Source organism: Lutra lutra, chromosome 8, assembly GCF_902655055.1.
Source record: "Lutra lutra chromosome 8, mLutLut1.2, whole genome shotgun sequence".
In the NCBI taxonomy this organism is placed as follows: domain Eukaryota; kingdom Metazoa; phylum Chordata; class Mammalia; order Carnivora; family Mustelidae; genus Lutra; species Lutra lutra.
Window position 1 is genome coordinate 2,884,901 of NC_062285.1, and position 13,074 is coordinate 2,897,974.

A 13,074-nucleotide genomic window follows, 5' to 3' on the forward strand; every position below is an offset into this window, starting at 1 on the left:
ACTGCGACCACACTGGTTTCACAAATCAAGGGACCTCGAGGGCCTTTGTTCACTTATTTTTTAATAAAGGCCTTGAGAACTATTCTAGCAAAACGTCACTTAAAATAATGACTAAAGCCCAAGTAGGTCAGGTCAGAGTGGTCTTTTATTTCTAAGTTTTTGAAATAAATGCTCCAGAATTAATAAGATAAATGACATTTATGTCAACGTTATAGTCTGTGCGACTCTGGCATTTAATACATGATTATTGCAAGTTCTTCGTGGTCGTCTCCTCCGAGACAGAGCAGCTGGGGCTGACCGGCCACATAAGAACCAGGTATGAGCAAAATGTGGGGCAAACAGTAACGTTTCTCTCCTTTCAAACGAAATTAGCTCAGGCTTCGTGCTGAGGAGCCCCACAGAGCTGCAGGTTCATCTGAGCGGTCAGACTCCCGGGCGGTCAGAACTACTCGCCGGTCACCCACGACGGGTCCTTAGCGATTTCTGTGTTCTCTGGTCCCAGCAGAGCCAACCCGTGTGTGCTCTTCCCAGTGTCAAGGTACCTGGAAAGCAGGCGGGGATCCGTCAGGGCTGCTTCCCGCAGGAAGAGCCTGGGGCGGCTGTGGGAGGGCTCTCGATACCGGGCAACGTACTTGTTGCTCACATTGATGAGATCCTCATGGCGGACGGCGAAGAGCTGCTCCCGGTGCACCTGCTTCATCTCATCTGAGAGGCCGCACAGGAAGTGGTCCAGCCCTGACCGTGAGCACAGTAACTCAGGGCAGCGGCCCGGGGCACAGACCCTGTTCTAAGGGCACCCGTGGGACATACTTCCATTGGAGGTCACACTGTTGACCTCCACATGCCCACCAAGCCTCTCCCCTCGGGGTAGAGGCCAAGCCCCAGCTCAAGCTCTGGGATGACAGGATGCCACCCTCTGTGAGTGGCCAATACCAAGAAGCTGCAGCTCTAGGGGGACGTCTGCGCACCACAGGGGCGGGCGGGCGAGGGGAACCATGGTGACACCTCATATCGGGAGCTCCGTGTGGTTTACTGCACATACCTCTGTCCGAAGGAGCCACGGGGGCGTCCACGGCAGAGAAAACGGAAAGCTTTGCTTCGTCAATGTCCTGCTCTGTGAACCTCCCAGCCTTAGCCCAGTCCATAGCCTTCGAGAAAGACTGCAGCGTCTCTGCGGAACGTGGATCCCTAGGAGACCGAAGAGACACATGCTGGCCTGCTCCACCACCAGATCATCAAACACCCCTCTCTGATGTCGTGGAGAGCGATCAGGTGCACAGGGAAGACGACTCACGTACACACTTCCTTAAGACACACCCGGGACAAACGCCCCACACTCCCCCCAAAGGGGCCAGAGAGATCAGACGCCCTTGCTCCCGGCTCTGTGCGCAGCAGCCCACATCCGGGCAGCAGACACCGAGGGGGTCACGGCGGCACTGCCGTCCTCCGCAAGCACAGCTCCCACGGGCGTGCACGTGTCCTCCAAGTGTCTCGGCACACGGCGAGGAGGGGGCAGGGAGAGACTGCATCGGGGGCAGCAAACTCGTCCTGCCCACAGGGTATTCTGAATTCCTGAATTCCCTACGTCCTCGGAAACTTTCTAACCAAGAGGGGAGAGAAGAGTCAGGGGCCGTGACCACGAAGCACCCAGCACCCACGCCGGGCCTTGTGCTGGACGCGAGCCCAGAAAGCTCTCGACTTGTCGCCTCTAACTCAGTCTGGGTGTTGGGTAACAGGCGTATTTAATTAAGCCAAAGTTTCCCGTTCGGCACCGCCGCTCCTGGCCATGGACAACCGAGGACGCTGCTGGGTGTGCTGATGCGCCGAAGAAGCGAGAAACAAGGGCAAACTCTTCTTCAGAGGCTGGTCCCCATGCGTCAGACAGTGGCCTGCGGTGCTTAGCGGAGCTGGGAGACGCGCGCTCACACTCACCGGTACGAGTACAGTGTGAACACCCCGTCGCGGCTGAGTCTAGCGCCGCCACCATAAGCACCGCCCTTCTCTCGGATTTCTGTGTGCAGGAATTTGGCAGTCATCACCCGTGCAAGGATCTTAAGGCTGAAATGAATGATTAAAAAACACAAGTTAAAAACCGTAGGCCCGGCAGGGAAGTGCCCCATGTGATGTACTCGTATTCGCTGTCCTGGATTAGGTGAAAACAAGATATAGCACGGAACACTACAGTCTCCCCTTTCCTGATGGAGGAGGACAACTACAAGGAGGAAAACGTGAGATGAATTTTCAAACCAGGGCTGCGGGAGAGGTGGTGAGGGACAGAAGGTCCCTCAGACACGTCCAGCTCCCCCCGGCCACAGCACACAGGGACACTGACAATCTGACCGAGGGAACACGTTACAAATTTACCGCGCAGGCAAATGTGCAAACCATCCCTTCTCCAAGTCCCCCGCTGGTGTGCGCACGTCTCTCAAACCCAAACTCTCAGATTTCCGTAGGTACCCTCCCTGAGAACACAGTGCGACAGACTGAGCTGAGTCCTACGCTCACAACAGAAGTGCAGTTCCAGCAGATGCCCCGGAAGAGAAACGGAATGTTCTACCAAATACATTCACAGGACAGGAAGCGGGGTCCTACTGGCCCCCCACTGACTGGTCTAAGTCCAGACGCTAACTAGAGAAGCAAACAGGTGTCCCTGGAAGATGGGGGGGCACTCAGAGCATGGGTTCGCACTGCCAGACCTGTGCGGACAGGTTCCCCCTCGCCAGCAGGGCCTGGGAGGCTTACCCGCCCTGGTTGTGAACATTCTATACTACACAAGGAACATAAGGTCATTGCTGGAAAATTATAAAATACAAAGAAAGGGGGGAAAGAAATCGATACTACCCAGGGTACTTCTCATAACCTGTTTGTGCTTTAAGTCTGTTTAATACAGTACATATCTCTGGTCTGTGGGGCTCAGTGTAGAGAACACATTTGTTTCCCAGAAACATGGAAAGAAACTGGCCACACAGCTGGACGCCATCCCATGATTCTACTTCCCTCATGGAAACACACTTCCCTTTGAACTCAGCACCAGCCTTGCGTGCCGGGGCCCTGTGTACGTACCAGCCACCTCTGCCCTCCCCTGGCCCTGTACCTGGCATGGTCTGGGTCTGCGTAGGGGGCAGTCCTGATGCATTTGCCCACGTAGTTCACTGGGAACGGGAGCAGGAAGTGCGTCTTCATCTGGCACGGCTTGAAGGTGGGATCCTGAGGACGACAGGCAGGCCGTGTTGGCTCCCCCCGCCATCCCTGCCATGTGCTCACGGCTAAGGGCAAGGCACTGGCAATCATGTCGGTCAGGTCGGTCCACACAAGCGGTTGCTTTACCAAAAAACACTCCAAAACCCTAACTCAGGGCTTCGAAAGTAGTTCCTCAATTAGAAAGATTTCCTCCTACATGGTTTCCATCCATAAGTGACTGACCTCACCTTTGCGTTTTTCCCCAGAAATATGTTAAATCAACACTGTCTGATGAACCAAACCAAAAACCGTCACCATTAAAGCCAAGCAGGGAGAAGGGCACAGGATGCCCTGATGACGGTGACCAAGCCAACGCGGCAGCCTCCCATGCCTGAGTAAAGGCGGACAGGGCGAGGATGCCACAGGCAACACAAGGGCCCCAGAGAGGCCCAGGGCCTGCTGCACCCCTGCAGGGGAGAAGCCCCCGTGGCACCGGCCACCCCATCCCAGACAGGGCAAAGATGGGAAGCAGCTCTTCCTAAGGGGACAGGGGCTGTGTCCACTCACTGTGATCAGCTTCCGTATGACCTGGGGGCCGCTAACGTGGGCGCTCCCACTGGATCCACTGGGTGCAGGTTTCTGAAAATAAAACGTTCCCAAGAGAGATGAGAAAAATCCCAAATACACCTTACACAGCTAAGGAATGATCTAGAAAACTCACGGCCAAAGACAAGTGCTGGGGCATACGCGCTTGCGTGTTTCCAGCAATCCTGTTTGAAACAAGTGGGATTTCTGTGTGGATTGGCAGACGGGCAGGGAGAAGCAGCAGCAGGCCACCTCGCCGGAGTGCTGCTCACCGGGAAGATGGGCCTGGTCTGCCCGACGGAAGCACAGGCACGTGAACATCGTGAAGAGAGCAGGAATGGTCTCTGCCCCATCTATGGACTGCCCACCTTCTCCACGAGAATGTTCTGGCCTGTTCCGGTGAGGTCCATGAAACCCGCTCTGTAGGGTCACGGAACCAGGCAGCGTGTACTAGGTGCGACCTACAGAACGGCCGTGTGCTGGGGCGTTCCGGTCCCGGCTTTCCTGGGTCAGTTTTGGCCTGTTCTCATGCTAGCACAGCAGATCTCAAACCAGCCTTTCCTCCCCGGCAAGAGAGTGTCCAGTGCCAAGGTTGCAGTGACGACAAGGGAAATGGGATGGAAGGGTGTGGATTCATTTCTCACCTGGCTGAACTAACACTGGGCAAAAGCTACCACCCCCTGCCCGGCTCTGGTTCCTCATGTGCCATGGGGGCATCAGGGGCATGGGACCCACGGGGACCCACGCCCGCGGCACTCACCTCAACCACGTATGGGCACACCGGCTCCCGTTCCGGTTTACTCCGACCGAGGTTTCTAATGAACTTTTCTACTGCTTTTTCTGCCAGAGACATCTGCTGAGGTGTAGCGTTCACAGAGCACCTGTGCAAAACACCACAAATGTGGAGGAAACCCTTAGAAAAATGAAAGTTTTACTAATTGGGTATTCTGCATGAATAATATAAAGAAGGGACTACTACACCCATTTTGAATCAAATCATGTTCAAAAGAATTAAAAACAAACAGTAGTAAACAATACAGCCGTCTCCACAGCGCTTCCAAGTTACCAAAAAGGCTTTGCCTGTGGGTCTGGGCCAGAGCCGGGGCCCGACCGTCGGGACGCCAGGAGCGCACTTCTGTGGAGACACAGAACACAATCTGCCAACCGTGCCTGCGACTTATGTTATCTGAAGGCAGAAAACCTACGTTATTGTCTAGAAGAGAAATCAGCAATTTGAAGATGTGAACTGGTCGTTCAAGTGGAGTTTAAGTTGCCAAAGAATTCCTGTGCTCTCCCGAACACGCCCGTACATAAGTCCTCCGCTGGCCACAGTCACAAACGCCGCCGTCACGTGCAAGCTACTTGACGGTACAGACTGCTGACGGTGTGGTGTCTCTTCCTGACACTGCCCTCACTCCTGAATTTCGTCTAATTAATAGCAAGTACCATCGTATCAATGCGAACTACATTCCAGCACTACACCAACAGCTTTAGAAGCTCGTTTATTCCTCACATAAGTCTACGCAACAGTGTTTTATGGAGAAGGAAACAGAGGGTCCGAGTGGTCTCATTGCCCAGGACACCATGGGTAAGGGCGGGTGGCGGCCCAGGCAGTGAAAGCCAGTGCTGCCATCCCAGAGGGTCGCGGATTCCTGAAAACCAGCCGGGAAGATGGTGGGGGTCTCGACAAGGTACTACAAGTAATCTAAACCTGTGTCCTTTTAGTGAGACCCGAGAGCGCGCCGTCTGTCACTGAAGGTTCTGTTCACACTGATGGTGTCGGATGTTCTCCTCTTATCATCATGGAACTGTTCTCACGAGAAACTGCACTTTTACTCTGTTCTTAAGCAAGCTAGCCTTACCTGTCTTGCAGTTTACTTCTGGAACCAACATAATTGGACATGTGTAAGAAATCAACTTAGCAGGTCTAGGATTAAATTAGCTTGCTTTCCCACCTTCCATGTTTATTAAACCTTTTTTCCCATAAAAAATGGCTTCTGGGGAAAAAAAAAAGGACTTCTTGATGACAAGAACATCTGAGGACTAGAATGAATTCTATGACCTGCCCCAAATGCTCTCTCTGAACTAAAGTGTGTGCAACTACAGCTTCAAGTGAGAAGACCGTAAAAACTACACCCAGGGACACGGGAAGAATGAGATGATGTCTGCAGAAACAGCCCGGGGCACGGGGGAGGTACCTCATGTTGTCACGGTGTAGCACGTGTTCCTGGATCTGTGGGAGCTTTCTCAGCACCGGTCTGACGTCTGTCATTTCTGCGATCCTCTTCATCAGCCTCACCTGAGCCAGAGAAACCGAGATCTAGAGACGGATCTGCAGGCAGGGGGTGACTGCAGGTGTGCTTTCCCGGTCTGGAAACCAGACAGCCTGGACTCGGGAAATCTGGCCAGGCTGGGTGTGGGATGCAGCTGCCTGGGGGGGGGCTACGGGTGGGCTGGGAGAGGAGAATGAATGAACAGAGTCTTTCCCCATCAGTGGGGTCAGTTAGAGTTAGCTTTTCTGAGATAGAAACAGTCTGTCACCAACTCTGGAAGATGCAGCTCGTCACCTGATCCATCCCACTGAAGGTCTCCTGCAGGTCCCCCACGGGCGTCAGGGTCCTGCTAGCCCTGAGGGACGCGTAGAGATGGCCCGAGTCGGGGACCCCGTTGGCGAGCTCCTGAGCGGACATCTTCACCAGCACCCTGAAGTGCTCCTCTTCCTCAAAGCACGGGCTGTGGGAAAAGAAAACCGTGCTCAGTTCTGAAGACCCACCCACGCCCTTTTCAATACTCGGGAGAATTAATTAGACGTAAGTCGTCAGATGACGTAGAGACGCTCAGGGGTTACAACCAAAACCAAGCTCAGAAACCAACCACCCTCAGGCGCGGCCCTCTGACCCGGCCCCGGGACGAGGGCTCTGCGAGCGGTTACCTGCTGAATATCTCGCTCCACAGATGCATCATGTCGGGCAGGTTCCTCTCGAGGCAAAAAGATGAAAAAAGCACACCCTGAATCATGAAAGAAACAAAAGAAATAATTATTTCAGAGGGAAAGAGGTGGAGACGTGCTCTGGAGCGCTGGGATGCGGAAGCACCGCACTACCTGCTCGTACGTGTCCAGATGCGCCTCGTCAGGCAGCACGTGGGGCGACGCGGCCATCCCCCCCGTTTTCAGCTCCATCAGCTGTGCCTGCTCCCTGTAGTCCAGGAGGCCGCAGCCCAGCCTGTCAACAGCAAAGGAGGGTTCCCCAACTGTCGGCGTGGTCTCGGCGCATCCCCGGTCACCGCGAGCTGCCGCAGCCTCCACCCCCGCACGACACTAAGGAGCACGGCCGTGCAACGCTCCAGGCAGACACCGACACGTTCGGGAGGTCACCGAGCGGCGCCCGGGCCGTGTGCGCAGAGGCGGCCGCTGCCCGGCGCAAACGACAGAACACGGCGCTCTGCTCCTGCGGGCCCAAGCCTGCTGGGCCTCCTAGTGCCCCCTGGGCTTGCCTCTGCTCTAAAAGGTCTTGGCACAGAGAGCATCTGCCCAAATGTTCACGCTCACAAAGGAGATCTTTTAGAGCTTTTATGAAAAGCAGGAGTCATCTCAGGTGGGTGATGCTTTTCCAAGACACATCCTGTTCCCAGTGTAACTCAGGCCACTGCGACGCTCATGAGGTCGCCCCGAAATGGCTGTGTCGCAGAAGGGCCAGCAAGGGAAGCCCTGGAGGGCAAAGAACATGGAAAAGGTCCAAGCGGTCTTCCCCTGAGGCCTGCCAGGGTACACAGGACCCATGTCCTCTGGCTCCTCACTGGGAAGGCTATGCGCGTGGCCTAGGGGGCAGCCGGCCTACTCCCTAAAAGGCTCCTTCCCCTCACTGTCCCCTCGCCATCCCCTTCACCGTCCCAGCACACGGAACGGGAAACCCCAGCGCTCTGCCTGCCTGCCACTCAGACCGGCACCCTCGGCCACCGACACTCAGCAGAGGAACAGCGAGCTGCAGCCGCATGTACCCGCCCATGTTCTCACATCGATCTGGACACCAGCTTTGCGGGAGTAAAGTGGGGTTTCAGTTAGCTCAGAGTAGGGCACACGACATGGCCTCTCAATTGACTACGTGTCAGTCAATTACTTACATTTTCTGATGAAAAACCAGCATTGTCACAATTTTATAAGAAACTAAGATGCTGAGATAGATCTATCTGTATCACCTTATATGCTAGGCTTATAAATAAAGCCCTACATTTTAAAACGAAAATATGGTTTTTATAGGAAAAATTCTCAACAAATATCTTACAAATTTTACTCATACACTTTAATAACACGATGGGTTTTTAAAATTAAAATGATATGCTAAAAAATGATTGTTGATGCACTAAAACAACTATATATAGAGAGAAACGCAGGGCCAAAATATGCAAAGACGCCCCGACCCCAAATATGTCTTTTTTTTTTTTTTTTAAAGATTTTATTTATTTGACAGAGATCACAAGTAGGCAGAGAGAGAGGAGGAAGCAGGCTCCCCTCTGAGCAGAGAGCCCGATGCGGGGTTCGATCCCAGGACTCTGAGATCATGACCTGAGCCGAAGGCAGAGGCTTAACCCACTGAGCCCCCCAGACGCCCTGTGTCTTACTTACTTGGTGAGCACACTGCAGAAGAGCGGGACGTAGGGCCTGAGCGCCTTGGGGAGGGTGTGGAGGCTGACGAACGCCCGGAAGTACACCAGGCCGTTGGTGGGCTGTGCGCAGAACTGCACAGGGGTCTGGCCGGCTGCAGAAGCACAAGGCAGCTGATTTCTGAATCATGAAATCATCGTTTAGGTTTTTTAAAATGCTCCTGCTTTTAAAGAGTGTTTAAACATTACATCAGCAAAGACTAACTACCCATCAATGGCAAACACTGAAACAACCTTCGGAACTAAAATAACCCACGCCTTTGGCGGGGCGGGAACAGGAGCAGCATTCTCTGGGCTCTGAGGCCGCCCTGGCGCTTGAGCTGGCAGGTCCCGCCTCTCCCCATCTCTACACCCCCTCCATGCAGCCCTCCATGCTGTCACAGAACTGAGAGCTCCCACCTGCAACACCCCACGCTCCTCTCTCACCCATCTCAAATCCTGCCCTCGCCCCCACCTCAGATCTGATGATCGTCCGGGATCCCGAGTCCCTCCGGGGCACATGCTGCGTGCTCCGGTCCTTCCAGCACCAGCGCGGCGCCGTAAACCGGGCAGAGGGAGCGGGCACGGACACACAACCCGTCACTCACCCTCACTCGCTCTCTTCGTCAACACTCAATGAACTTCACTGTTAAACCAAGACTGGGGGAGACTAAAACACAAACGGGACGCTAAGTCCATTTTCCAGAGGCCTCGTCTAGAGACGAAGACCTCATCCATGCATGTGGCCCCATGCACCAGCCCTGGTGAATGAAGGAGCCTGGGAAAGGGGAAGCGAGATGGCCCTGGAGTGTGGCGGGAGGTCTGGACTCCCCAGGCACAGCTTGCCCTGCGGCTGCACTCAGGTGAGCCCCCACTGGAGCCGGATCCTCCCGTGACCTTGGAAGCAGGGCACCACAGTGTCCTGGGAGCGCCCCCGCCAAGGAAGTGCTGAGGTCTCTGGGCAGGGAAGTCCTTGGTCCCAGCACGGGAAACCCACTCAGACGCCATGGGGGTAGTGAGCCCACGAAGAGGGTGGTGAGACGCTTCCCAGAAAACACTCCCACGCGGTGCCCTCTCCTACAGACACGGCGCCCCCAGACTGACCTGCGAGGGCCACCTCCAGCTCGGTGAGCGGCATGGTGGGCTCGATGTCCGACACCTTCAGGGCTGGCAGACAAGAGGCGTCCTGCGGCTGGCTCTGCTGGGTCTGTAACTCTAAGCCTGGAGACAAGTCGGGTGGTGAGCGTGCAGGACACCCCAGCCGCGGAGAGGTGCGCCTCCGCCACTGAACCTGCTCGCAAAGCACCAGGGGACCAGCGTGGGCGGCCACCCCAGGCGCGCCCACTGTGGTTTCGCGGCCCCGCTGTCCCCAGCAAGCCCTTCTGGAGCCCCGAAGCCTGCTCTCTCCTCTTCACGCCATGAAAGAACGACTTTGCTCGGTTGGAGGGGGTAGTTTGCTCAAGAAGCTTCCCCTCCACCCTGCATTTTACACTGAGTCCACTGTTTTCAGGGTTTTCAACACATTTCTTGCTGGACTGAAGGTGAGTGACTTTCACACTTCTCTATTCTTACTTCATCCGCGCTAATCTCAGCTCCATGCTCGTGTCATCACATAAATTTCCCAAATCCTAGAAGTGCTCAAGCACAGCTTTTCTGGGCTGGGGCCCTCACCCATCTGGTAAGACGGGAGAGACCCCTCCTTCCTGGAGTCACAGAACCACCCAGCCCATCAGGGAGGGAACCCCAAATGTTCAGCCCTTGCGCCCGACAACATCACTGAACGGTGCCCGAGGGAGGATGCCAGTTGAGAGTTCCGTCAAACAAACGGATGGCAGCTTTATTCCCCATGGCAGTCTGAGGAGCTGGGCTGAACTTGCCTCCATGTCTGCCTCCCTGAGGTCCCCAGCACCTGTCCTCTTGGGGGACCTTCAGGGCAGCCCTGCACGGGCACAGGGACTGCGGCAGACCACCTTCCCTCCATTCCCCCACTCCTGGGGGGCGGTGCTGGCCCACAGCACTAGGTCTGGGAGGCACAAGGAGTGGGCTCTCTGAGAATTTCCAGAGGCTTCCCAGGCCCGCCCTCAACTATTGGCTGCCCTCTGCCCTGGACACCTCCTGGGTCTGTGTGGGATCTGAGAAGCCCACCTCCTGCCTCTCCCCACATCCAGTTCCAAGAGCAGCTCCAGGGTCAGCCCCTCCTCCTGTGCAGTCCCCTGACCTTGACCCCTGCCACTCCTCTCCCTACACCCCCGGGTCAGCAGGGCAATGTCCAGCAGCTTCTCCTCCGCCAGGTAACGAGCTCCCAGCGGCGGGGCTGTGACCCTTAGCAACAGCCCAAACTGGAGGCTAGTTTAAAGTTCTCCGTAATTGACTTCCAAGTGCCACTGCTGTCACTGGTGGCTAGCTACAGATTCACAGACTGCTCCCAGAAGTCCACAACGGAGACTGACCTGAAATACCCCTGAAATGCACCAGCACGGTCTCCTACCTAGCGGAACTCTGTGGTCATCTGTAAAATAAACACACGTTTGTGTAACACGGGCCTCCATCCGCTCACATGTGAGTGTGGACCAGAGCACATGGGTTTTCTTAGAACCACACACACCTTCATGGCCAGGCCAAGAACCTGACGACTCAGGGAATGTACAATCTGTTGCTTAGGCCTGGAATTATATTCTGTGCTATAAAGGGTTTTATCAAAAATGGAAAACACATGGGACTACATCAAACGAAAAGCTTCTGCACAGCAAAGGGAACCATCAACAAAATGAAAGGCCATCTACAGAATGGGAGAAGATCCTGGCAGGCCACATCTGATAAGCGGCTGATATCTGAAGATACAAACGGACCTATATAATAACTAAACACCAAGAAAAAGCCCAAATACTCGGATTAAAAATGGGCAAAGGACTTGAATAGTCATATTCCTAGAGAAGACACGCAGAGGGCCAACAAGAATATGAAAAAGTGCCCCACATCACTCATCAAGAGGGAAATGCAAATCAAAACCATGATGGGATACCACGTCACACCCGTCGGAACGGCTTAAGTCGAAAAGACAAGAAATAGTGTTGAAGGATGCAGAGAAAGGGGAACCTCGTGCACTCTGGTGGGAATGCAAACTGGTGCAGAGGCTCTGGGAAACAGTAAAGAGGATCCTCCAATAAAAATCATACACAGAACTACTACATGACCTAGCAATTCTGCCCCTGGGTATTTATTCAGAGAAAACAAAAACTCTAACTTGCAAAGGTATCTGTGCCTCCATGTTGATTACGGAGCTGCTCACAGAAGCCAAGATGTAGGAACACCCTAAGTGTCCACTGACGGTCAAAGACGTGGTGCACACACAACGGATTATTATTCAGCCGCAGAAAAGGAATGAAATCTTGCCATTTATGGCAATACAGAGGGCATTAAGCTAAGTGCAATGAGTCAGATGGAGAAAGACAAACACTGTACGATCTCACGCATTTGTGGCACCCGAAAAACCAAACACCAGGCTCTTAGACATGAACAACAGATTGGTGTGTACCAGAGGCTGGTGGCTGGGGTGGGAGGAATGGGTGAAGGGGGTCAAAAGGTACAAACTTATGTAAGTCATGGGATGCAACGCACAGCGTTGGTGACTCCGGGTAATAGTGCCGTGCTGCATATTTGAAAGTTGCTGAGAGAGTAGATCTCATGAGTTCCAGCACAAGAAAAATAAACTGTGGCTGGTGACAGAGGTCAGCATGGTCCGTTGTGATCACTGCACTCTGCGCAAACTGTCCACTCGTGCTGCTACACACTTGAAGCTCACATAATGCACCACTGATAACCTGTACTTGCTGACTTCAGTCCACTTCGGAGACCTTGCTCCAAGAGAGAGTGCACCAGATGTTAAACACATCAAAACAGACACTACAGTTGATCTTATTAGCCTTTTGGCAAGCAATCAGTATCTCAATTTAAAAAGGGAAGATGGATGGGGCACCTGGGTGGCTCAGTGGGTTAAAGCCTCTGCCTTCGGCTCAGGTCATGATCCCAGGGTCCTGGGATCGAGCCCCGCATCGGGCTCTCTGCTCAGCGGGGAGCCTGCTTCCTCCTCTCTCTCTCTGCCTGCCTCTCTGCCTACTTGTGATCTCTCTCTGTCAAATAAATAAATAAAATCTTTAAAACAAAAAAACAAACAAATAAATAAGGAAGATGGGACTTGCCAACTGGCACTCCCATAACAGAAGTGATCATTCCGTGATCACGTTACTCATGATGAACTACTGAATGTAGGAAGAGCTTACAACAGCTGTATGCAGACAGGAACTTGGGAGACAGAGAGTAAGAGGTTACACGCTGGAATTAACTCTGCCTCGACTGGATGAAATCAGCTGGAACTTAGCATTACTTACTTCCTATCTAAAGCCAACTCTAGGGCGCCTGCGGGGCTCAGTTGGTTAAGCAACCGCCCTTGGCTCAGGTCATACTCCCGGAGTCCTCGATCGAGTCCCGCATCGGGCTCCCAGCTGCATGGGGAGTCTGCTTCTCCCTCTGACCTTCTTCTCTCTCATGCTCTCTCTCAAATAAATAAATAAAATCTTTAAAAAGAAAAAGAAAAAGAAAGCCAACTTTACCTCCTGACAAACCTGACAAATCCTTCATGTAGCTCCGGCCAACGACCACTCTGGTGGG

General features: G+C 53.8%; 1 protein-coding gene across 5 annotated transcripts in view; it reads right to left on the minus strand.

Moving 5' to 3' along the window:
• Positions 1–127: 127 nt before the first annotated feature.
• The window catches only part of PITRM1 (pitrilysin metallopeptidase 1), a 47,762-nt gene continuing 34,815 nt past the window's right edge, over positions 128–13,074 (minus strand). For all 5 annotated transcript variants that reach the window (XM_047743447.1, XM_047743448.1, XM_047743445.1 and 2 more), the window contains 13 exons: positions 9,511–9,627; positions 8,390–8,522; positions 6,869–6,989; positions 6,698–6,774; positions 6,333–6,498; positions 5,964–6,064; positions 4,526–4,646; positions 3,748–3,819; positions 3,095–3,207; positions 1,933–2,058; positions 1,043–1,188; positions 633–735; positions 128–542 (listed from right to left, as the gene is read on the minus strand). In XM_047743447.1, coding sequence (XP_047599403.1) covers positions 446–542; positions 633–735; positions 1,043–1,188; positions 1,933–2,058; positions 3,095–3,207; positions 3,748–3,819; positions 4,526–4,646; positions 5,964–6,064; positions 6,333–6,498; positions 6,698–6,774; positions 6,869–6,989; positions 8,390–8,522; positions 9,511–9,627 — 1,493 coding nt within the window. In that variant the 3' untranslated portion in view covers positions 128–445. The remainder of the gene's footprint in view (positions 543–632; positions 736–1,042; positions 1,189–1,932; positions 2,059–3,094; positions 3,208–3,747; positions 3,820–4,525; positions 4,647–5,963; positions 6,065–6,332; positions 6,499–6,697; positions 6,775–6,868; positions 6,990–8,389; positions 8,523–9,510; positions 9,628–13,074) is intronic.